A 26,419-nucleotide genomic window follows, 5' to 3' on the forward strand; every position below is an offset into this window, starting at 1 on the left:
ACAAATATTTTATTACTAATCAAAACCATGAGTGACGATAATTACTACGCATGACTTGGGGATCCATGTCTTTGGCCAGAAATCTCACGGCTGCTAATATCTCTATACCGTTCTCTTCTATCTGGTCTTCACCGACCGTGAACCCCTGGTATCCAGTGTCCCTGCATTCTATGACGAAGGTTCTCATGACCCCTAAGGAGTGAACCCAGTCGATACTGACTCCGTTTATGTGGTCATAATGAGGGAATAGTTTGTAGATTGAATTATATTCATATTTGTGTTTTGTTGCATTGAATGCTGCCTGAAATAATTTTCGTTTATTACAGAACTGTTTTAAGTTTACACATACATATGTACATATACATCTGCCAGTGTGGGGTAAGAATACAGTAGGCTGACAAAACCAAACCCCCGTCCGTATTATGTAATAAAAAAAAGGATTGACAACATAAATTTGGCTTGATGGACTTATTAAGCAGCAGTAAAGCTCCTTGTGAAAGAGTTCGTCCAGGGTAGTACTGCCACCTTATATATTTCTGCCGCCAAGCAGTAATGTCAGCATTACTGTGTTCCGGTTTTGAAGGGTATGGCTGCTGGTGCAGTTACAGGAACATGGGACTTGTTAAGTTATGTCTCAGGGCGACGGGCGCAGTGGCTCCTCAGATATTTGCGATTTAAAGCTGGCACTGCAACTGTTATGCACAGGCGTGTAGCTTACAATCAGACGCACGACTTGTTAAAAAAAATGTCGATGCTGTAAAACCAATATTAACACATTCGCGCGAGGATCGTGCTTTTGCCGATTGCTGCGTCGTAGCAGAAATTTTCTTCTAGTAGGGTTTCTTAATCTGTGGTCCATGGACCCCTTAAGGGGGCGTTTAATGGTTGCCGGGGGTCCAGGGCCCTGGCGAGCCTACCTAACATAACACGTTAATATAATGAGTGTAACTCTTTGATTTAAAAGACTCGTATTGAAGCATAAAAGTTAGTTAGACTAGTTTCTTTCGCAGAATCTTTGAATCTCTGTTTTGCAAAGTTGTAATTCGAAAGAAGAAGAAAACACAATTTATTTATTTACCACAATGATTCACCATAAAAGAAAGAAAAAAGAAAAGTAACAAAACAGAAGAAAAACAAAACAGTCAAAACATTTAGAACAAAAACAAAACAATCAAATCAATTCGATGTAAAACATAAATAAATAATTACGAAACAAAACAAAAAATATAAAAAAATTAACGAACTATTCACACAAAAGAACAATAGCTATTTAACGCCTCAGTGGCCGAACGGTTATCATGGACTCACGCAGAGGTCTCGGGTACGATTTCCTGGCCGGGAGAAATGTTTGTCTGGCCTACATCTATTTCTCCCGTGAGTTTGGGTGTAATTTGTGGCTCTCTATGTATGTGTCCATGGCACCAGTGATATACGGTTTCCCGGTTTACGGGCTATGACTGTGTGCGGTCACAAACTCAGTATTTGCTGGAAAACGCAATGCGTTCACAGCATCGATTTATAAAATGTCACATGCACTGATTAGTTCTGGTGTTATTGCACAAAGGTAATAAATCATCAAATAAATAAAAGATAATAATCCTTAGGTACAATGTACGGCGCATCCCCCATGGAGTCACCGGAGCTGGATCTCTTCAACCGGGTGGTGGAGGGCCTCTTTCCCGAACCGCAGCCCTTCACCCCACCGGCCGTGGGGCCCCCCAGAGCAGATGGAGGGCAGACAGAGGAACCCCCGGAAATCACCGAGGGGGAGATGGAGTGGGCGGTGGGGCGATTGCGGGGGCGGAAGAAGGCCCCTAGCCCGGACGGGGTGCCGGGACGAGTCCTCCGCATCGCCCTGAAGCATCTCGGGACCCGCCTCAAGCAAATCATGGACGACTGCTTGAGGACGGGGTTGTTCCCGAGATGCTGGAAGGGGGGAAGGCTCGTCCTGATACCCAAGCCGGGCCGAACTGCGGACTCCCCCTCGGGGTTCAGACCCCTCGTCCTACTGGACGAGGTGACGAAAATCCTGGAGCGAATTATCGCCTCCAGGATCAACGAACACCTGAGGAGGACAGGCAGGGATGTGTCGCAGTACGGGTTCAGGGCTCGACTCTCCACCTTGGACGCCCTGGAGTCGCTGCGACACATCGTGGAGAAGGCTAACAGCGAGAGGGAGGGTGTAGTGGCTGTGTGTCTGGACATAGCCAACGCCTTCGGCACTCTCCCCTTCGCTGCTTCGCGGCGCTAAGGTACCACGAGATTCCCAGGTATCTCAGCCGTCTGGTGGAGCACTACCTGGAGGACAGGGTGGTGCTCTACCAGACGAGGGAAGCGGCCCGAAGAGCCTCAGTAGCGGCGGACATGGTGGTCCGCCGAATACAACTGCTGGGGCTCGAGGTCGCCGTACCGGCTGGGCGGTGCCGGCAGGCGCCCACATCTCCATCGCGGGAGTATCGGTCCTGGTCAGGTCCTAGATGAAATATCTGGGCGGGGAGAAGGCGAAGACAGTTCGCAGCTCGCCTGATCCCCTAGTGAGGCCAGCGGGCGCTGGACAGGGACTCCGGAGCCTGCGTTGCACGGCCTCACTCGTCTGGGGGGCAGGTCGGAGGACAACTGATCTGCCCCTCCGTTGGCGTGGGAGCCCTGGCGCAAGCCAGGGCGGCCGGGCGGCGTCGTGGTGAATGTGCACCGACCGCACGGCGCCGACTCAACCGGCGGGAGATAAATTCGGGGGGTTTTAGTGGGGTAGATCCTCCAGTCTGGAGAGAGACTTCCCACATAACCCCTGAGTCTCCCTGGGCTTAGGGGTATCTATAAAGATTTCCCCACGTAAAAAAAAAGTGTGTACCTCTGACATTCCAGCAGCGATGTATTTAAGTGTTTCTACGTTCTGGCTGAGTGTATGTGTGTAGCCCCAAGGGTATCCGATCAGCTGACCGTAAGAATGGATGTCCAGGAATGCCATGTCATTACCTCTTAGATTTTCTATCAGGTCCTAAATTTAGAGGAGGAAGGAAAACATTAGTTTGGCAAACTGTCATTAGATATAGATCGCTAAATTCTTTCATTTCAGATGAGAGTTCGTTCCACAATTGTGCAGCCTTAATCGTAAAGGAATATTTGTAATACTCGGAGCTGGTGAAAGCAGGCTTCAGTAGGTTTTCCATTTTACACTTTAGTTCACAGTTGTGATCTAGTTAATATAGTTAGATAAGTAACCGACTCCTCTCTCAGAATTTGGCTTTTGTTTCTTATATCTCAGAATAAATTAAATAGGGTCATCAGGAGATTGGTTCTTACCCGCAAACCTTGAAGTTCAGGCTCTGAAAAAGGTTTGGATCCAGAGTAGGTTTCTGAGCAATAATCCAAGCTATGCTCCCAACTTTTACTGAAATATTAGGTTAAACAGACATGTTTCATAGTCAAAACTGTATACAGTGTAAGGTCATTTGACCTGCGTTTATCGTCACGAAGTAATGCGTGCCGTATCATGTTTTGCTCGCTAAACAGTATCGCGCTAATTCAGTGGTCACATTAGCAGCGTAATTTTGAACGAATTATTGTGTAATAGTCCAAAACGATAATACTTTTTCCAGACATATATACATTTTACTCATTTATAATATTTTCATCATTTTTTGTGATCGACATTTTTCGAAGCCTAAATGATGGACTCAGCGTTATTTTACAACTTCAATACCTTTCGTCACTCCACTCCATTAGAGCCAAATCACACGAAACGGTGCTACTGCGGCGTCCTAAATAGAATGGTAATATCCAAGTATGACACACGATGTACATCGGCGGCGGTGCCGCGTAGGACTTGCAACCAGCAAGACGCGTGCACGTGTTGCTATCACTTATGTGGTCTGTGACTGCTATGCTGAATCGCGCTTAGGGATGCACAATTTTTTGCTTTGATTCTCCATAGCTATTCTTTATAATGCAATAAAAGGACTGATTCAGCATTATCGTGAGCTTCTACGTTGCTTTCGACAGTGGCGTAGTAGTAGGTGTAACAACAGACGTTTCTTCCGATACATTTTTGTTAACAGACTGTATACTACTGTTCGTCCAACACTCTTCTGTCGGAAATCAGAATCAGTCCGTGAACAACAGTCGCAAAAGAACAACACTAGTCTGACCACGCAGCACGATACGTCAAGCGTGTTTCGATGTGCCGCCACCCGAGCAATAACTTGTAAGCAGCTCGAACATTCGCAACGATAGTCGATAATGGTTGGTTACATTTGCGTGTATTGTGCAAAGCATTGTGCAAAGCTTCGGGTCGATAAACGCACAAATGCGGCCTCAGCAAAAAAGCACAGGAGAAATGAGCTTCAGCAACCAACAAAAGTATTTTCTGTTTTGTTAAAGGGACGCGCAGGTGGTGCTTAATTTAAAGGAATACATTGGTTTGATGAAACGTTTGGAATAAAATTTGTCTTAGAGTTCAAATCGAACCTATTAAACATATCCAAGGTCTACTTTCGTTGTTCCATCCGAAACAATTGCTGTTTCAAATAAGTAATATTCGACCAATTAAAAGACAATGCGAAGTATGAAGCTTCATTCACATCACGCTTCTTTTAATGTGGTCGAGTATTACTTATTTGACAGTAAGGGCGCTTTTATTCGACACGAACTTCATCGCGTTCACCCCGCGTTGCCGCCGCGCAGCGACCGCGTGCTTCTAACTGTCATGGCAAAATACGCTCTACTTGTTTAACTTTTACGCTTTAATTTAAATGAGCGTTCCGGGCACGTGGGCAAGCCTGGCTTGAATTTGGTCTACGCGGCGGCCCGCGCGACGACCGCACGGCGGCAGGGCGGCGGCCGCACGGCAATTTTATTGAGAGGAATTTAAATGTGGTTGCATATTAAATAGAATTCAGATTCGCCTTTAATGTACATGAAGGCGTGGTAACTGGGCGGTCGCCGCGTGGCGGCCGCGCGACAACTTTCTTCTCGTGTAACTGGGCGCTAATTGTTTCGGACGGATGTTGGACGGAGAACGCCTGAACATATGAAGCCACTTTTAATTAAACTGAAATTCGTCTGAAAACTATTAAGAGTGCACCCAAAATTTGTTTTCATGAGACGATTTTTATTAATTTTTTTTTAGATATTTTTGGTACATTTGAACGCTCAAACAATTTTGACACTTGTAAGTAATGAATTTCCATTTCGATTTTCGAAGACAGTATTCCTGTAAAACATCTTCCAAAAATACATAAGTAGGCATAGGTAGGTAATCTATTTATGTAATATTAGGTACAACATTTGATCGAGGTTTCGCTACTTGTTTTCGCGTCAGTGCACGTGACTGTACCAAGTTATTTGTTATATCTTTGGTGAGTACATACATTCGTGCCCAACAATGGACTTTATCCATATAAGTCCCATTGTTGTATCAAGATTTCAAACTATAATTAATACTGGTGATAAACTTACTCCCAATTCCTATTAACATCTACCCCGCTACATCCTCCTTTGTTCTCTTGTATCATGCGGCGGTTCTTCCTCCACAAACGATCATACGTGGTGTATAAGTAGCCATCAGGGTTCACCACCGGAACTATGTACCTAATGAATACAATATAGTTAACATATAAGTTTATTGTAGTAAATTTTGGCGGATTTGGGCCACCATCATGTAAACAAACGTCTAAGCGCTCGACTTTATCTTATTTGCGAAGAAAAGACCTCAACGTAATTAGTATTATTTATTTATTGAGCATTGTCTATAACGCCATTAGCTTAAAAAGGTAATAAACAATTGAGAAAATCGACACGTAATATATACTTGAAGAATTAATTAGTGAAAAAACTATAAAAACCCGCCATTTTTTTTCTAACTCAACGTCCTGTGCCCGCTTGTTTGTTTTTACTTTTACATATCAATATATTCAGAAATTGGTATCCTTGCGGGCTTTTTAAAAAAAATTTAAAACAAAAAAAGTTAAAAGAAGTTAGGAAATAAAAAATGTCACAAAATTTGACTATTGAATAATAATTACAATATAAGATCTGGCAGTACCGCCAATTAGACACCTTGATCTGTCCCGAAGGACGAAAAATGTTACTACTAATACGGTAGGTAAGGCAGTGGCCAAAATAAATATTAGCATTGATTCATTTTTCTCCTTTTTCTCTCTCCGGCTCTCGCTCAGCTAGTTTAGATGGATATTACAAAGCTTACCAATCTTTATTCTTCATATATTCCGGCTGTTTGTCAAACTTGGTGACAAGGTTGTTGAGGATGTAAAGAGACGTTGTAATGCCAATCCATTCCCGCGCATGTTGTCCAGATATTATCACTATAGGCTTGTTCGAAGGGTCGCCGTTGGTCACGTGTACCAGCTATGTAGATAATTATTATAGTAGTCAGTTCTTTAACAGGAACATACGCTGATGCCATAGTAGAATATGATACGTTCAAGGAAAAACTGTACAGTTGTATTAAAATGATATGAGTATAAATATTTTGGGAAGTTTAACGCTTAATTTACATTACTGCGGAAGGGAATGGAAGTGAATTTTTGTAACCATTAAAGCATAATCAAATTTATGATAATTGTGTAATGTATGTACGAACTGGTGATTTCAATCCGTGTTCTCGGAGCCAACATGTAGAGCCGTTAAGATTTTATACTATACATACATGTTTTGTTAGATAGTACTTTGATTTATCTGTTTGGATTTTATTAAGAGTGTTCCTGATGTATTGTTGTTCTAATAGGGCTGACATGTTCAATAATGATCAAAGCCCCTAAATAAATGTAGTTAAAATGGAACGGAAATTCTCCAGAAGATGCACCAGACCTGCATTTTCGTCTCATATCTACTTTGTACGTTACACAATTGACAGAAAGTTCTATGCTATACAAAAATTCACTTCCATTCCGTTCGGCGGTAATGAAAATTGAGCCTCATTCTCCCATGACCTTGAACAAATTTAGACAGAAATAAAATTATGTTCGAATTTTTTCATGCACTTTTTATAGTAGATGTCCTTTAAGTGTAATATTAAAATGATTTCTATCTGAAGTTATTTCATTAAAATAAAACAAATCTTCGCCACGTCGATTATACGCCGCTCAAATTAAGAAAATATTGTTATTTGTTACGCAGGGCTGTAAAGATGTTGTTTGACGCAAGTGCTTGTATTGAAACCTAAGCAAGCGAAGGAAATCAAGAAAAAAATAGATTCCTGTGCGTAGCGAGGGTTTCAAGGCACAAAACGCAAAACAACTTTGCTGCCGAGCGAAACGTACAACTTTTCACCTCATTATATTGAGAAAAATGGTATATGAAAGAAAAACAGTTGAACTATAAACAATATAAATAACAAACAATATAAACAAGATAAAACATCAGTTTTTTTTAATGAAAACAAAAAGTTTAACTTTGGATGCATTCTGATTTTACACATCAATTTTTATTCTTGCTTGTACTTTTATTTTGTGTGAGTAAGTGATTATTGAAATTATTTTAGTTATTCGATGAATTAAAATAATTTAATAAACACAATTACTTATCATTGTCAATTTAATGTCAATAATAATAAGAATAAAACATACCAACGGATTTATATTTATATTATGATATTTGCAAAAATCGCTTTTGCCCGCAGATTTCTAATGAGAAAGAAAGCCTCTCCGAGCTAGTGAGGTGAAAAAAACATTAATACAATTCCCTCGCACTCTCCGTGTTATATCCTGTAGAAAACCGACAAGCAGGCAACTTTACGGCAGTGTTCAAGGTTCTGCAGCTTCACCTCTACAAAGTATCGTTTTTTAAATCTTATTTATATAACTGCCTCTGTGGCCGAACGGTTACCATGTCGGACTGCCACGCAGACGTCCCAGGTTCGATTCCCGGGCCGGGAGAAATATTTGTATGGCCTACATTTATTTCTCTCGTGAGCTTGGGTGTAATTTGTGGTTGTCTATGTGTGTGTGTCCATGGCACCCGCAACACAGGGTTTCCCTAGTGCGGGGCTATGTTGAGTGTGTGCGTTATTATTATTATTATTATTTACCTGTATAGGTCTATTTTCGATAGAATATCCAATTGTTTTAATGGTGCAGATAGATGCATAATTTTCTTTCAAATATTGAATGTATTCATTGATGACTTCTAGAGAAGGGAACTTCTTCCAATTCAGTCTGTGACCTGAAATGAGTAAGGTGGGGAGGAGAAATTCTGAATTTATTGCGTAGACTACTTTAAACTGATATTTTGCTTGTACTACATTACCAGTTCGACCCAATTTCTCTTTTGCTATATCTACAACCGCTTTAACTAGTTTGTACTAATTAACGAATTTGCTTGTAGATGACTTAGGTAGATGATAATAATATCATCGTCTCAGAGTGAATATCACGGTATGTGATTTGTATATAATTTTTCAGGATAAAAAATGTGGTGCAAAATATAATGTTTATATTTGGCATTTTCATTTATTTCTCTTTTAGATGCAACATACATCGAAAGTGTCAAGGGATCGAGCACGTTTTTCCCAATTACTGAAAATCAGGTTTTTTAATCTTTTTTAACATCAATCATTGACTTACAATTATATGGACGTCGGGTCCGCGCTAAAAAGTGTCCCAACTTATAGGGCGTTAAAATCATATACAGAGCGTCATTCACGATTTAGTCTTCGTTTGTTCGACTGACAGCGAAGCAAGCAAAATTAGACAGTACTGCGATGACATTACAATTTAAATTCAACGTTTTAGCTTTTTCATATTCCTTTACATGTCACTACGTTTAAATAGGTTGACTTGGGACATTTTTTTCGTGGTTTTTGTATTAGACCCGTCGTCCATTTATTTGTAAGTCAAGTAATGACACCAATGGATTTTTGTTCAATTTTATGATTTGAATTTGAAAATTTGAAAAAAATTCTTTTGTGTTTCACTTTTTAATTAAAAAACCTGACTTTCAGTAATTAACAAAAACGTACTTGACCTCTAGATTACTTTTGATAAGCATATATTACTTTAATAACGTATTTAAGCAAGGTTTATAATTAATGTTACAAAGATCGGACAAACAAAAAAAAATCTTACGATCCCATTAGACTCGAACTAGCATCTGTCGTCTCAATGTGGCTACCGCTTTGTCAACTTAGCAATGGATCGCAACAACTTCATAGAGATATTCGTAAGATCTCGTCTTACGAATCTCTATGAAGTTGTTGCGAATCTTTGTATAGTTATTTAATAGTAAAAGACTAGGCGAGTATTTTCACAAAAAATAAATGGATATCATGGTAGTAAAAATATCATGTTATTCAATAAAAATAGACTAAGAGATTTATAAATTTTAGTTTGAACAAAAATCAGTAAAAACAAAGTATGTAAAATGGCGTATGCGAGGTTTCGCTTCAAGACGACGTATTATATTTGTTAACATTGATATCAATCTAATTTGTATTTTAATTCAAAATTAATAGGCCAACATATATGCAACTTAGTGTCGGACTATTTCAAATAAGAAAGTTTTTGTGTGTTGTATTTAGGTACCTACATCAGTATAAAGTAACTATGCCATCAATCAATAAATATTCATCAAATTGTCAATTAATAGACATTATAATAGTCATGTATATTATCTTTGCAATTGAAATGTTAAGGAGTTTTAAAACAAGAAGACTCACAAGAGAACTTACTGGGTGAACATAGGTGAACCACGGGAAGAAAAATTGCCCGAGATCCACATCCACCGAGGTGAACCAATCAGGTGGTCCACAGGCAAGAAGCGGCCAAGAGCACATCAGGCTTGACACTTTGGACTGTTCTTATCCCAAGTGTCTTAGGGTCGTATTCCAGAACTCTATTCAATGCTCAAGTCAGGACTTGAGTATGATTTAAAGCACTGAAAATCATACTCAAGTCCTTCGACTCTCAGAGTCGTATTCCAGAACTCTACTCAATGCTCAAGTCAGGACTTGAGTATGATTTCAAGCACTGGAAATACGACCCTAATGGCAAGGACTTGAGTATGATTTCTAGTGCTTTGAATCATTCAATCAATTGAAATTAACATAGCTCTTTAATGGCGGTCATATTGACAAATGGCAAAAAGTAAATTTTGACTGCAAACTATTGTTAAACACCCATAGAGGTTCAGCTGAAATAGAGCAAATTTCCATGTGCCGCCAAAAAGTTTGTATGGCAGACATATTGAAAAATAGCGAAAAATAAATTTTGACCGCAAATTATTATTAAACAGTGGCCTTCACAATGCCAATTTTCGGTCGAATCAGAGCAAATCTCTTTCGGCAGCTATTTTTAACGAACAAACACTTACATGGCAGCCATATTGAAAATGGCGAAAATAAATTTTTGACCCCTAATTATGATTAAAGACTCCTTAAAACACTCGCATGCCAATTTTCAGCCGGATCGAAGCAAGTTATTCTTCGGCCGCCATTTTGAAATCGCCATCTTGAATTTTTTTAACCCAGGCAGTTGACCAGTGTTACCCTCTATGACATTCCTTCAAGCACCTCCTACCTATCTCTAATAGTTTCCGTGATAGGAGGCTTTGAAATTTGTATGGTGGCCATCTTGTTTATTTGAATTTCGAACATTTTTTACGGAAATTGCCCAGGTTGTGTGTTCTCATAAAAATGCACAAAAATCCCCCCATGTATTATAGTTTTTGCAGGCCGTTGATCACTCGTTTACATTTTCCACATTCAGGTCTTTTCATATTTGATTCTTTGCCTTGGAGCCTATCCGCGTACAACGGTATAAATATCTTTTTTCTACCATATCGGGAAGTATGCGTTCTATTTTTCTAAGTGAGTCTAAACTTGTACCTTTATATATTAATGTGACTGTTACATAATGAAAGGCATTAAAATACGAGTATGGTTGTATGAAACATCACACGAGTGTATTAATGCCTAATTATGTACAGTAACATACACTGCTTTATCCAGGAATCGCATGTTACGACTGGCGAAATGGCGGCAAATAAACTTTTCTCAACTAGATATCGTTCGATATCAAGTAACTGCGGTGTGAGATTTGTCAAAATTGTTTACTATTTACATTTCATTTCGAATAAAACTTCATCTCGACTGATATTAGAATTGAGGTGGAATCAAATTATTTTGTTTTTCAGAGATGTCCGAAATTGAATGTAATAATAAAATCGAATTCAATCTGGTTGTAATTTGTGGTTTTTGAACAAATCATAGAGGGTTTATGATATGTGTATAGATAAAGTTATAATTCAGCAGATAAGTATTATTCAGCAATTTTTATAGATATTAGGTAGTCACCACACTTATCGAGCGAAATCGCATTAAACCGGTCAGAAAGACCTACATTATTATGTACAGTCAAGAGCACGTCAAGCTTGACACTTTGTACTTTGGACAGTTCTTATCAAAAACGGCATAGAGTTGAATTTAAATCTTAAGTGTCAAGCTTGACGTGCTCTTGACCCTGTACTAAGAGTAAAATTTCATATTATACAATCATAATAACGACAGACGGTAGTCAAATATTTTCAAATTTTTAAAATGTGGTTGACAACTGTTTTTATATAGTTCGAGTAAGTGTGATGACACCTTTATACAGTTATTAAAATAGTAATAGGTTACCGATTCGAAGGGTGTCATCTGCCCATGACTCTGTAGACATTACAGTGTTACGTATATTTAATTCTACGTCCTCAATCAGCACAATGTATGTCATATTGTTTTCGACCAGCATTTGTTCCACAACACTCATATGTTTACTATGGACCAGGTAGTCTACGTGAGTTCGGGTGATCTTCCATATTGATATTTCTGTGTGTAAAAAAGTTATTGTAATATTTAGACAATAGATTCGAAACTCGCATGGGGCTATTTTGATGTCATAGGAAAATTATATATTCAATTTTTTTGCAAAAAAATATTGATAAAACGACTGAGGAGAATTCGAGTGCATTAGATTAAAAGCCAAATACATCCTGAGGATTGAGCGGTTGGAGTCCAGTCACAATGTGAATTTTAATTCGTTTTTGGTGTCAGTGCCGATCGAATATCTGTCGACCTTCATGAAGAAGTTTTGCCCGATACATAATTATATCGGCGATTCCGAGGCAGGTTACCTAAAAGATAGTGCCAAACGATGCGAAGTGCACTTCGTGCAGATTAGTTGCATCGTTTTAATATTATATTATAGATATACGTACCTATGTTAATCCTTAAGGTACGTATTTTGTTTTGTACAGAAAAACAAAAAAACACATTTACTAACAAGGAAAACACAAACAAAAGGTACTGCTTATTTGTAACAGAAATTTCTTCCTGCAGATCTAAATACGGGAGACAATAATTACAATAACGGGTTTGTGTGCACGACAAAAACTATGTAATAAAAAAAAAACAAAATCAAAAACATTAAATTAATATATAAACCTATAAAATGGATGGCACAGTCTATAAATATTGCTCCCTAACACTTATTTTGAAAATTGCTAAGGATTTACTATCATGAACAGTAATGGGAAGTGCGTTCCAAAGTCTGAGCGCATGAACAGTGAAGGTTGAACAGGAAGGTGAATGGAATATGGATCATATTGCCTAAGTTAAATGAATAAATAAATAAATAAAATTGGAAGCAAGTTACCTTGCTAATGAGCTAATCTAGCGAAGGTTAAACCGTGCAAAATAGTGGTAGTAGAGTTGAATATTTCTTCATACGTTTATTTTATCCTCTCTCCCAGCATAAAATTAACAACATAAACGGAACTACAATCTGCATGACATTCAAGCGATCTTCGGTAGGCTATTTCTTATTATAAATAGCTTATTTCAATTTTTAATAATATCAAATTTCAAGGAAATTGCTACAGGATAGGAAAAGGTAAACTTTTTTTATTCGGAAATTCACTATTTCCACAACAAATTCACTCTTTCGCGGTTTCCGTTGCACGTTGACATTGCAGTCATGTTATGAAACCCGTGTAGCCCCCGCGTTCGGTGTGAAGAGGACGATGACGAGTTGACAAATCTTTTGGATAAGCTTACATATTTAATAATCAAATATAATAATAATCGTTTTAACATTATATTATAGGTATATGCTTAGAATAATAACGCATAGAAACCTAGTCCGCACACGCTAAGTGAGGCAAATTGAAGCGCGCCCAATGGGCCTACACGAGCGGGCGGGCCTTCAGTGCTCAACGTCAACTTGCACCGCGAACAGATCATGAATTTTAGCTAAAAATGACGAAATGTGCGGTGAAATAGTGTAAAAATACGTCAGACAAACATAAAATAGATACTAACATCACATTCCACAAGGAAGTAACGCGTTTCAACTTGTATTTTTATATAAATATTCACTAAAACCGAAAATTAACCTACTACTAAGACTAGCCTACATGAATTTGATTTTTGCCTCACTTGTGACAGTTCGTTTGATATGAAACTATCATTCTATGCGTTATTATTCTAAGGGTATATGTACATATGTTAGTCCTTAAGGTACGTATTTTGTTTGGTATATCAGACTATATATATACTATGGGAGTTGAAGTTGGTTCCAAGACTATTACTAAACTTAAAAAAAATGCATAGAGTGAATAATATATCATCGGAATTATCATATTATAATTTGCTCTAGACATAATATCTATATTTTATGTATAGGTACTAAGCAATTTAGTCAATTATGGCATAGAAGAAAAAAGCAACTAAGTATTTTGTTTTCAAATTAAACTATTTTTTTTATCTAAATCACATTTGTTTTTTCAAACAAACAAACGTTAAACGTTGTGACAATGGGTCAAAGTCAAAGTCAAAGTCTATGATTATTTATTTCATAGGTAAAATAAATTTACACTTGAAAACGTCACATTTAAGCTACTGCTCGTTCACTACGCTGACCTCCCTGAGAAGAACGAGCAAGAAACTCTAGGGATTGCTCTTTTCAAATAAACTTAATTAAATGCTATTGAATACACTTTGAATCAAATTCATACATCTTTATCTAACACGTAGTCTTCAATTTTGTAATATGGGACTATGTACATGACTACGGACATGTAATGGGACTTGAAAAGGGTCCGAAACTATGGTTTTCTTGAAAAAATAAATTAAGCGATAGATCCGAAAAAACCTAGTTTACTCAAATATCTATTTCGTTCTTTTTAATCATTGCAAGATTTCAAAGAGAGGTATTATGGAGTTTATATATACCCTTATCTTTGATAAATAATTAGACATTATTATGTGGTGTTACAAACAAAATGGTAAAACTTGTTACCTGCATGGCTTTCTAGTTGTTGCATGATTTTGTATTCGTGTCGATGTCTGAGCATGGTCCTCCACACCTGCGCGTCGTCATAGGGTACGCGCATTTGTTGCGGTTCCAACGTAGCCAGCCCCAAATGTACTTTTTGTGTGGATAGTAAATTATGTTACAAAACAATACAATACAAATACTTTCGCATATGAGTCGGTAAGAATTGGTTGACTGGTAGCAATAGGTCCAGCAATATGCGTGCTTGATGAATTGATGATGGTATTAGTTCGGCAGATTCGTGTAAATTGGATTGGTTACATTTAAAAGTGACGCCTAAAGGAAGTCCAACCTTAAGGTCAAGTCACACACAACTAGCACCGGCCGGAGGAGAATTTTTAGTCCAAAGTATTACTTAGAGTTTTCAATCTTATTTATTAAAAAAAAGTTCAAATTTATTTGAAGTGATATAATGTTTGGTGCGGCATCGGAAGACTTGTAGCGACTAGTTCTAAAAGTTCTGCAGCTTGATTTTGATTGCCTCTCCCGATCGGAAATAGCTTCTTTTCCGAGTCTAGGAGCATAATTTTATTGTGATTCACAACTGGCCGATCGCAAACTTTTGACATTTCTAATCGGAACAATAGTTGATTTAATTCACAAATTAGAAAGACATAGTAGGAATCAGGTTCATCTTCTCGCTCAGAAACCCATCTGATTTCGAGACTACCCGGTCGGATTTTCAGATTTGAATCAAAATCAGCACGCTGGTCCCTATCATTAATTCCTTACTCTAGGTATTACGGATAACAAAAAACATTTGCCATGGAATTATCAACGTAATGGATCGTCTCGCGTCGGCATAAAAAAAATTAGTAGCAGTAGAGCCTTGTGAAAGAGTACGTCCTGGGAAGTACTGCCTCCTTACCTATTTCTGCCGCAAAGCAGTAATGTGGGCATTACTGGGTTCCGGTTTGGATGGGTGCTGCTGGAATTACAGGCACATGGGACTTGTCGATTGATGTCTCAGGGTGACATGCACACGATTTTTTCGTATCGTCATTTGGTATAAAATAAAAGAAAATCCCCTGTATCGTCAATGGTTTGAGGTAAGGAAAGGAAAAACGCACCATGCTAGATCTTCCGGCCGTTGCGCGCGTCGGTTCTTTCAGTGTGACTTGACCCTTAAAGCCACATAAGCAAACACGGTGTAAAATGAATTTTTCGTACGTGCTACTTTAAAAAAAATTTAACAAATAATATCCAAGACCTTCCGCCATTTTACATTGTAAAAAACACAAATTATAAGATGTTGATACCCTTACCTACTGTTAAAATAACGGCATATACTTCTGCCCGTGCCATATTATTATATTTTATTCCGTCAAGTTATCGAAATAATACGTAAGCAGTATATTGTTATTTTTTATGACTCCAATATCCATATACAGTAAACTACGTCTGAAAACTTAAATTTAACATGTACTCAGGAGTGACTTGTGAATGCGAATAAAAAGTCGCCAATTGATGCCAGTAATATATGTTTATTAACATAGCTTTATATACATCCATTGTAATTTTAAAATAGAAACATTTCGCATAGAAACTCACAAATTTCATATAAACGTCGCAAATATTCGAATTAGGCTTGGTGTTAAACATTATTGCTATTACAGTATCTACAGACTCGAGTTCATTTGCCACCCCGTCAACTGGCACATCCATAAAATAAATGCCAATAAAATATTATTATGATTGACTCAACAACGCGGCGACAGAAGCCAATCGTTATTGCTCACATATCATTGGATTTCCTAATTATCACAATTAATGCACTTATCATCAATAAATTATAAAATTGTCAACTGAGTGTCTGTTTCAGTATTCATTATAATTATAAAAACAATGTCAAAAACGATTCACTATTAAAATCTGATCACATGGTCCACTGTATGTGCATGAACGCAAACTATAGTTTAACCAATGTTTATATCATTTTCACGTTAGACACAATCATCACCAATTCATTGTCAATCGAAATGACGTAGTCGTCTATATATTTCGTCTTCTAGTCAAAGTACATAGATTTATAGGATACACTTCAGTATGTGCTAAAACATGAAGCATTCACATATCATTGTTACAAATGGTTGACACTGACCAGTTTCACCTCGACAACAGATGAGACGATCACTCACAAAAAGATTCAATCGAGTCAACGAAATGAGGCCGCAAGGCTACATAGATACGAGAGGTTCACAGAATGCACTAGTTCTTGTTAAAGTACCGTGTTCGCAGCGAGAACACAGAGGTCCTGGGCTAGTCGGCGTCGCCGTTGGTCACGGTGAGGGGCTCCTCCTCCTCGTTGTAGTCGAGCGAGAGGACGGAGGCGCGCCTCCTCTTGCCGACGGGGGCGTCGCTGCACTCGCTGCCCGAGTACGTCCGCTTGTCGGGGCTGGCGGGCCGGTTGCCGTTCACCGTCGCGTGAGACGCGCGCAGCTCCTGCTGCAGGAACAGCACCGCGCCCTGCATGCCCTCCACATCCTCGTCCAGATCTTGGATGACCTCGTCCAACTCTGCAATTGCGACTTTTCGTGTTACTATTTCATTCCGCCAAAGACTAAAGGCGGCGGTTCACGCCGAGACAGAGACAGGAGACCGGTCGGGGATAGTGCAAATTGGTAAAAAGCGCCTATCTGCACTAAACCAAATTTCACAGGAGAGGGATTTAACGTTATTACTTTGTTATTTAAACGGGTACAACTTTTCATTTTTTGCACAGTAAGCATTAATTTATATTGTCTACAGACTGATAACAATAGATTCCCGTAAATCACTCTAATTTGGTTGCCACGAAATGGAAACTCATAACCAAATAAAAATAAGGAAATCTATACAGCTATCAATATTATTTATATTAACATAATATTATACTTCAAATTTTCATCCCTGTATGAGTCAAGCTGCGAATTAAATATGTTATGCAGCAGGTCTTATCATTTCAATGCGACACCACTGGTCCGCGGCTGAGACTGTTTCGCGTCGCAGTCGCCTGTTTCGGTCTAGCTCGCGAACTGACATAGTGTCATACAAAAGTCTAAAGTCAAGTAACGGTATTGGTCTCCTGTCTCTGTCTCGACCCGAACCGCCACCTTTACATACACAAATGAGCGCGAATAGACAAACCTGATTGTGATTTTTTAACTTCTTCACTAAAGCTTTTTTGCAGCGCTAAGTCGCCTTCTAACTTGGCTATCCGCCCGCTGGACGTCATCCGTCCGAGATCCTCATTCTCTTGGTGCAGCAACCTGCACTTGGCCATAAGCTTCTTCCCTGTATTCGAGTCTGGCGTGAATTTCCACGCCGACAGTTCGTTTTGTGTTTCTTCTAGTCTCGCTTTTGTCGACGTCAATTCCTGTTTCAACCTGAGTATGAGAACGTTGACTGCTGGGTCGAGAAGTGTGGGTCTTCCGTTGAGACTCGCATGCGATGATTTCAGTTCGGTAATTTGGCTCTGGAATCGAGAGAAAATTGGATAGCTTTATGAAAAAGAACAATAAATACAGTATAAGTGGTCAGTTAGCGTCTGACGCGTGCCAACTATAGGTCTTGAAAGACCTATCTGTTATGGTTATGTCCATAGATATAGAAAAAAAGGGGAGATTTGGTATGGAGGCGTGGTTCGTGTCGCCTTGATATGATCAAAATGATCATATTTACACGCCTACAAACATCGCCATAGTGATAAGGCGATCGTTGTACATAAAAGATCTCTAGTAAAATGTGAAAATGTCAAGTTGTAGCGATACACCTTGTAAAAATTGGAGTGAAATAAAAATTTTAAAACCAGTGAGATACCATTACACCGGCTATTTGCATTTTTAGCCACTATTTCTATTATTATTCAATGTTTTCTTTTTGTCTTCATAGAAATTTTTTGAACTCAAAAATGTAATGATGTTCATTTACGATGACTGATGTTTATCGACAATATTTTTTTACTGAAATGTTTGAATTTCTTACTATGATTTTTGTAATTATAGTCCCTAAAATATCGAAACGAAAAGCATTCACGTTAAATTGATTTCTTTTATTTTATTATTATTTCTAAACATTTTATTTCGAATCTAAGTCGCGTATATTTGTTTGAGAAAACAAACATAATAAAAAATAGTCATTTCCTATGTGTAACAATCGCGAAAACCTAAGATCTCGATATATTTAAATCCCATTATAGTCGTAGATTAAACGTATTTTCGAATGAGTTTAAATTATATGAAGGTTGGATAGAAGCTGCAGGAAAATCGGAAGATTGGTTTTCTTATTACTATTTCTGACTTTGTTTAAATTTCCATAGCAAATGCATTTCAAAAATAAATAAAATAAAATCAGCTTTATTTTACATGTGCATGCAAAATAAATTAGAAACAATTATAGAAAATTACATAAGTCCTTCATAAAAAAAACAACATAATTTAATTTATTAAATTCGTTGAGGGTTCAAGTTTACTCTTGGCAGTGACAGTTCCACCAACCCGTGGTTAACGTATAATGGAAAACTGACACTGGCGACGATCGTCATAATTTTTACATTATTCTTATAAAACTGACACTGGCCCAAGCCTAGTGACCGTTATTAAGAAAATAATAATAATTTATATTAATATATTAATTTAATAATACACCAGTACCAGTGTAGGTATAGTATGAAAAATGGACTATGTTTTTAATATTAAAAACAGCCACATGGTTTCTAACTATCGATTAGGTAGGACCACATCCCTCGTTGAGTAGCGTCAGTTTAAGGTTAATAAGGTTAACAATTCACGGAGCGGTTTCCATCCGCGCCCGCCGGTGCTGCTAGATAGCGGTTTTATTTCAATACTCACGACCCTGCAAGTTTGTATGGGCACGAAACCGTTGCGATTGCGGAACGGACCGCGAAGTTAGTGGGAGTTAATCGCAAGTCGCGCTGTTAATAGATAACTCACCTCGCGCCTGCACCACCTTGCGCCTGAACCGACCGCCAAAGTGCGTGGGCGACGACGGCCGCCAAACGCGCAGGTGATCGCGTCCTACGCGGTTCTACTAGTACCCCGCCGCGGCAACCGCGAGCAACCACTACACCACTACAGGCGTAAAACGCGCCGCGAAATGTTCTACTAATTTCACATACTTAACTATTACACTCTACAGATGCCGCGGTCCCGCGGCAGACGCGGGTGAAAACTGCTCCGTGAGTTCTTAGAGTAACGAAAAATGAGTTTCAGCGCCATCTAACGTGTAATAGTTAGCTATTATATACTAGTAGCATTTTTACTAAAACGCCACCTGATGGTGAATGGTTGGACCAGGCTGAAAAAATACTGAAATATTGTAATATAACTCTTACTCAAGTGACTGTAAGTTTAACTTTGTTAAATTTTAAAATCGTGTTACGTCGTTTTCACGTTTTAAGCCTTACCTAATCAAAATGTTTAAGTTATGGTAGTAGAAAATAGAGCGTAAAGTTTGAATTGCACACAAGCTAAAAGGTGGCGACATCTGTACCCGATCTTACATAACGTCATTACATGTCTCCCCTGTTCTCCTATATCTATGGTTATGTCATTCTTTCGTGCAAATTCTCTAAAATCCTAGCAAAATACCTTTTTCTGCTGTTTTGGAGTGCAAAAAGGATAGATGAATCAAAAATATTACCCGTGGTGATATTTTTGATAAACTTTCAATTTTCTGTTTATCGATATAATTTGTGTTACAAGAAACGAAAGTAAAGTTTATAACCCTGCAATATAGTCGCTTTTTTTTGGAGAATTAAATTAAGATTTAATTCGTCATCGTTCAGCAATTAAGCGCTAGATGGCAGCACATTGATTGAAATTTTCAATATAATATCGGAACATCGTAACTTGTAATAATAGCCAACAGGGTAAAGGTAAACTATATTAACAATCCAGTATTTGTTATTTCTTTTTAAATTTGAAACTACGACCAATCAATATAAAGATTTTATAGTGTTTCAAATTAAGAATGTGTGAGTTTTAGCGACATCGGTTTCGGTAATCGAGGCTTAAGGCACTTCCATTGTTTTTTCTCTTTTGTGTCAAAACATCAAATAATGTAAGCGATTTGATACTTTAAGGGTCGTATTCCAGAACTCTATTCAATGCTCAAGTCAGTATTTGAGCAGACTTGAGTGTGATTTCAAGCACTGGAAATACGACCCTAATGGCAAGGACTTGAGTATGATTTCTAGTGCTTTGAATCATACTCAAGTCCTGACTTGAGCATTGCGTACAGTTCTAGAATACGACCCTAAGTGTGTTTTACTTACTACGTAATCTTGTATCTCCTGCTCCTTGGCGGCAAGTCTTCGAACGAGTACCTTCTCTCTGTGTTGGGACTCTGCATATTGCTGTTTTGTTTTCTCCTCTGCTTCTTTCGCCGTTTCCAAATTAGCTGTAAAATGGGCGATTCGTTAATTTAAAATTGGGTAATCCATTATTACCAACGTAGTTCAGGTAACACTGACTCCCAAAGTAAAAATTAACAAATGTAACAATTTAACTGACTTTAATAATATGTGTGATATAACTCTAGCTAGGGAATATAAATAGGCATCTCACTTCTTATGCTTTAGTAGCTTTTAAATGATTAAAGCGTTCTTTTTTATACATCAAATTGCAAGGAACACACTTAAAAATACAATACAAAGTAAAATTCTAAAATCGACAATACCTTAACTAAGACTTCCTTGTGATATTTACATGAAAAGAAGACTTGAAAATGTACAACATGGCAATTTATGTACCTTCCTATATACCTTGACAAAGACAGTGTTTGCAATCTCTGGAACATATTTTCTTATGTATTGTTCCTTTGTATTGACTTTCATTTCAAATAAAGAGAATTTAGGCTGTCCTGAATTCTCTATCATGTGAACCTAATATTACGTTGCTTTTGGCACATCCACATATTTTGGTTCAGGGGGTCTACTCTCGATCTCCGTCCGAAACAATTACTGCCAAATAAGCAATACTTGGCCAAATGAAAAGACGCGTGATGCGAATGAAGCTTCATACTGGATACTTGTCTTTTAATTTTGTCGAATATTACTTATTTGACAGTAATTGTTTCGGACGGATGTCGGACGGAGATCGAGGGTAGCACCCCAGGTACAGATCAGAATAAACAGTTTTCAAATTTTCTACAATATTATTTACTCACAATGTATTCCTGTACTAGAAGAGCACAAAGGTATGGAAAAATTTGTTATAAGTGTTGTAAGACAATTTACTAACCTAATTATACATTAAAAAGAGACTACCACCTTATTAGGCACTAAAAGGCATTTAATTTTTTCAATTTAATCTAAACTGGATGTAAAGGGAACAGAGCAGAGAGTTCTTCAAAACATAACTGACATATTACAAAAACAATACCTTTTTTGATACCTCACTGAACATTTGCAAGCAGGCAAAAAAATTTTAAACAAAGTTTAAAAGTAAAAAAAAACAGGTTGTACAATAGACCGAAAATTATTAATTATAACGTTTTTTAAAAAAAACTGACTGCAAAAGTTTGTGGAATTACATGTATTTGCCAAGTTTTATTGAAATTGGTAACAGAAAATGAGTGAAATCCAATAAACTGGATTCATCCCCTAATTTGCCGCTCTTAGAGGTGGAATATTTTTATCAAATTTTAATGGGAACACCACTGAGGTGCCCTCTTTCCAACAAAAAAGAATCATTAAAAACCGGTTCACAAATGTCAGAGTAATCATGTAAAACACACATAAAAAAATACAATCGAATTCGATACCTCTAATGAACATTACTCCCAACTTTACTTTTTAGTCATTTTCTGTTATTTTTGTAAACAGACATATTTATTTACATAATTCCAGCCACAATGCTTTTTCAGCATTAAGTGTCCTAAGCTTAAACAACTTGTTTGATTGATCAAAAACTATTATGCAATTTGGAAACTAGTATACTAAATGTCTTTTCCATAAGTCCTTGTTGGGAATTTGGATTTGTAAAACTGGGGAAAACTTTGTCTTCTACGATAACACTATTTTGGTATCTAGCTCTTTATGTCAAGAATGCGAGGTGGCTCCAATTATGTGTCTAGGAGTATCTACGCTCCCCGAATTTTGTGAAAAAAATAATAAACAAACAAAAACAAAATAAAAACAACAGGTTCAAAAATTAAGATGGCGTAAGTGTTCATTGGGGGTATCAAATAGAAAACCTCCTCCTGTTGTTGAAGTCGGTTAAAACAAACCCTAAAATCCTATTACTGTCATATAATTTACTGTTGAATACTTAAGTTACTAAAAGATAAAATCCATTTAAATATTGTAATATATTTTAAATAAGGATTAACATTGGGTACTTTAATTACGTCTCAAGTCACCAATTACAGGTGAACCAAAGAAACAGGTCTTCCTTACACTTAAAATACGTTACCCTCCTTGTTGAGCAGTCAAGTAAAACAAACGGAGCAACAATATTCCTCACAGACCGTTATACCACAGGTTATTTCCCAAGATAAAATTATTTTTAATTATAAATCATTAATTATTGTCATCTTTAAGCAGTGTAAATACATTGTGCCCAAGCCATTCATTCCTTTGTTAATTTAGGCTTTGTAAACAAATTCAACATATGTGGGTTAATGCATAACAAAATAGATGATATTAATATTAGTTCTGTTTACTATATTCCAATATTTGATATCATACATAAATTACATAATAAAAGTTGTTACATAAAGACTCGGTAATGTAATGTGAGTAAAGAAATATATGACATGGCTGTAATATTGTTTCTTGACATACCTGATAATTAATGTGTAAAAGTATAATTTTACATTGTCCTAGTTTAAAATGTAAAACAGAAATTGCTGTACAAAATTACCTAAGATACAATTAGGTATGCTGAAATATATTGTAAGATTTTCATGAACGTACAATTGAAAGTTGAGTTTTGGGCATTATTTAAAAGCCATATTATATTGAAATCAAAAACTTTTGTTTAGAGAAATTATTAGAATTGCATTGAATAGATATTAGAATCCAACATGTGACAAATTAATTGCTAGACACTCTCACATTACACTAGTTTTATTATTGTCGTCTTCAGCATCAATCAATATAAATAAATAAAACTTTGGGAAAGGAATTTCAACAATTAACTATTTCATACATAGTTTTAAGTCTTTCATGTTAAATATTTTTATTATCTAAGAAATATTTTCCATTGCCTTATTGGTATCATCAGATAACAGAAGAAGAGTTGTTATTATAAAGGAAAAGATTCATTATAATCATAACATTTAAAAAAATAAAAACGGGCTTTCTGTAAATTAGTACTACAACATTGTAATATAAAGCATTATATTCATACTTTCTTTTTTCAAGACAGAGTAAAATGACTGTTCAATACGCAAAAGGGTAACCAGCTTATTTGCCATTGCCCATTGATTTAACTATTGGTTAATTATGCTTACATACTGACCTAGTTTTACTTGAATATAAATTTAAATCCATAATATGTACAAAACTGTGTGTGTGATGAAAATAGACATATCTTTGAAGAATAAGATTGTGCCTCTGTATTTTGAAAATTAATTTTAATACCAGTGCGCCATTAATCAAAATTAAAACAAAGACTATGGTGTAATTATTAATCATTAGCACATCTTTCATAAGTTTCTGCAGAATTTTATCTCCTCTGCAAAAGTAATTTTATTCCATCTTGAAAAAAAGTATAATAACTTATAAATTTATAATAGATACTTGTGAAATAATATTTTTTATTTATAATTTATAAGCTATGCATTGACAAGCAAAAACGAAATTGAATTCACTTGAGTGTAAGTGGAGATTAGCAAGATTTCAATGTCACATCAGCTAAATTCAAAATCCTTGTAACCTCCATTCATGTGAACTTTTGAATAGGCACAAACAATTTAATTACTATATATAATCTATGATTATACCTTTATTTTATAACTAAAAAAAAACTTAAGAAGGTGCACAACTTACATTCAAAGCTTCAATTGCCCAATATTACGTTTAAAGAGTACAAAAGGGATTTTGTCCACATACTGAGTTACGAGGTTTTTAAACTTAGCTGATGACAGTCAAGTGCAATTTTACATTTCATTTATGCATAATACTTTTGCAATGTTGCTTTGGAAGCTTCATTCCAGTCAACAGTCCATTTCACACACCATTGTTGCTGTGACCATTTACCAATATATGAAGTGTAGAATTTCCTACATGACACACCAACCGTGTCATATGTTCTTGTATCAGTGAATTGTCCAAGAATTTTGTGTTGGTTTTTATGAAACTGAGTGTGTGTGTGTGTGTATGTGTGTGTGTGTGTGTGTGTGTGTGTGTGTGTGTGTGTGTCTGTGTATGTATGTGAAAAGGGCTAGAGTGTTGCAAGCTTTTGTTATTCGAATTTCTTATGAGAATTCTATAAATTAATCGCAATAAATTTACTATAATAACTGGAATAAATTTTCAGATCTCCACCATCAATAAAGTAGCAACATTTTTTTAAATAACAAATAATACAAACCAAATCTTACAATTATGGCAACACAAGTAAACAAGAAATATTTACTTTTCCATGCAGATAAAAACTCGGTGACTCAGCATCAACACAGGCAGTAGTCACTGCGGCTGACACTGCACTGAGCCCCTGGGGCACTGGAGCGTTCACAGACACCTTCATTTCACTTCCACTGATCACTCCACTGTCACGGCTCTTACACAGCATCACACCGATTTCTTGTGACCATCTACCTTATTACACCTAAATACACCTTTTACCACATTATAACTAACAACTTTGCATCACATGGATATTCAACCAAATTAAAACAGTATCACTAGTTTTAGTTAAAGCATTGTCGATATATAGAGTAACATGGCAACGTTTGCACGAAAACAGACGGCCGAACCGACCACAAGTCACTACCAAGCCGAAACTTTTCGTAAATACCTTCCAACTGTTTGTTCAATGATTCGAGGTGGTCAATGTACAAGTCCTGGTTTCTCCACGCGGCCCGCAGCGAGTCCGCGTTGGCGGCGTCAATCTGGTGTGGGGTCAATAACACGCGAATGGCATTCGAGCCGCCGCCCGCTCCGTCACTCGCCGACTCCCCGTGCCGATCTGTCTCCTCGGACATTGCACTCCCACTGAAACCTCAACAACCTCTTGCTCGACTGCAAGAAAAGGCCCACGATTAATTTTCAATCATTTACTCATTTGTATTCAGATTACTTTGACCGCCCTTATCAACCCTGTTACGACGCATCAAGCAGATTCTGGGAGCTTCGATGTACTATACTTACAGTTGTTAAATATTGTGCACAGTTTTAGTATTTCACTAATAATAATGATAAATAATCTAAACACTTGATTTTTGACAAATTACAATTATTTTACAAGGACATCAAACTCACAAACTAAAAATACAAGACAGACGGTTAAGTCTTTGGAAAGACAATGTCATAGTAGTGGGGTATGATGCGACGCGGAGGCGGCGAGGAATGTGCTATAGATATTCATTGATAAATTTATGCAATATCTCACTTGCACTTTGAAATTTGTTCATTATCAACTCTTTTGTTCCTTTTACACCTTTCATATAGTTATGTGTAGTATTGTAGTAAAATAGGGACGCCCTCTAATCGATAAAACCGGTGTTAGAGCTGTGCCATACGATTAAAGTATAGAATATTTTTCCGGATTTTGTACGCTCAGGTTCTGGAGATACAAAAATTTTAGGAATGGGGATTAAAATGAGTAAGAATGACTTTTATTTATTTATTTAATACACAGATACTTATACATTAATATATCTTATACCGAACTTAAGTAACAATCTTTATATTTTAATAATACCAATTTCTACGGCTAAAATGTGTACGTGTACCAATGAAATGGCCCCTCTGATGAGGGGGAACAGCGCCCCACCTAGTACATACGATAATGTACAATTTCCGCGCTGTTCCGTGCGACTCAACCACTACTTGGATATAGCTCCGCCCGCATATAATATGGGACACTACTACACTACTCTTATCCAAAAGCAATAACTGCCTCCGTGGCCGAACGGTTACCAAG

The 26,419-nt window shown here is 37.1% G+C and overlaps 2 protein-coding genes across 2 annotated transcripts; both read right to left on the reverse strand.

The window, feature by feature from the left end:
• Positions 1 to 19: 19 nt before the first annotated feature.
• Positions 20 to 14,646, reverse strand: LOC113231548 (carboxypeptidase B-like). Its single transcript, XM_026465870.1, has 8 exons — positions 14,292 to 14,646; positions 11,633 to 11,821; positions 8,048 to 8,181; positions 6,206 to 6,366; positions 5,458 to 5,589; positions 3,304 to 3,391; positions 2,852 to 2,998; positions 20 to 301 (listed from the first exon to the last, which is right to left on the reverse strand). The coding sequence occupies exons 1-8, from the start codon at positions 14,383 to 14,385 to the stop codon at positions 20 to 22; spliced, it is 1,227 nt and encodes a 408-aa protein (XP_026321655.1). The 5' UTR covers positions 14,386 to 14,646.
• A 1,247-nt stretch (positions 14,647 to 15,893) lies between these two features.
• LOC113231249 (pre-mRNA-splicing regulator female-lethal(2)D) lies at positions 15,894 to 25,752 on the reverse strand. Its single transcript, XM_026465481.1, has 5 exons — positions 25,645 to 25,752; positions 25,292 to 25,515; positions 20,602 to 20,726; positions 17,454 to 17,781; positions 15,894 to 16,843 (listed from the first exon to the last, which is right to left on the reverse strand). The coding sequence occupies exons 2-5, from the start codon at positions 25,476 to 25,478 to the stop codon at positions 16,587 to 16,589; spliced, it is 897 nt and encodes a 298-aa protein (XP_026321266.1). The 5' UTR covers positions 25,479 to 25,515; positions 25,645 to 25,752; the 3' UTR covers positions 15,894 to 16,586.
• Between the last annotated feature and the right edge of the window lie 667 nt (positions 25,753 to 26,419).

This window comes from Hyposmocoma kahamanoa, unplaced genomic scaffold, assembly GCF_003589595.1.
Source record: "Hyposmocoma kahamanoa isolate Upper Pololo Valley unplaced genomic scaffold, ASM358959v1 65, whole genome shotgun sequence".
NCBI classification, from domain to species: domain Eukaryota; kingdom Metazoa; phylum Arthropoda; class Insecta; order Lepidoptera; family Cosmopterigidae; genus Hyposmocoma; species Hyposmocoma kahamanoa.

Excerpts from the sequence above, each read along its gene's own strand:
- LOC113231548 (XM_026465870.1), bottom strand. The coding sequence starts at position 14,385 with ATGCGCGTACCCTATGACGACGCGCAGGTGTGGAGGACCATGCTCAGA. Across the intron at positions 5,590-6,205 it reads TATATGAAGAATAAAGATTG|GTACATAGTTCCGGTGGTGA; the intron begins GTAAGCTTTGTA and ends TGTATTCATTAG. Across the intron at positions 3,392-5,457 it reads GATGTTAATAGGAATTGGGA|TAAAAGTTGGGAGCATAGCT; the intron begins GTAAGTTTATCA and ends CTAATATTTCAG.
- LOC113231249 (XM_026465481.1), bottom strand. The coding sequence starts at position 25,478 with ATGTCCGAGGAGACAGATCGGCACGGGGAGTCGGCGAGTGACGGAGCG. Across the intron at positions 20,727-25,291 it reads ATTGAACAAACAGTTGGAAG|CTAATTTGGAAACGGCGAAA; the intron begins GTATTTACGAAA and ends CCCATTTTACAG. Across the intron at positions 17,782-20,601 it reads AGGAGATACAAGATTACGTA|AGCCAAATTACCGAACTGAA; the intron begins GTAAGTAAAACA and ends TCTCGATTCCAG.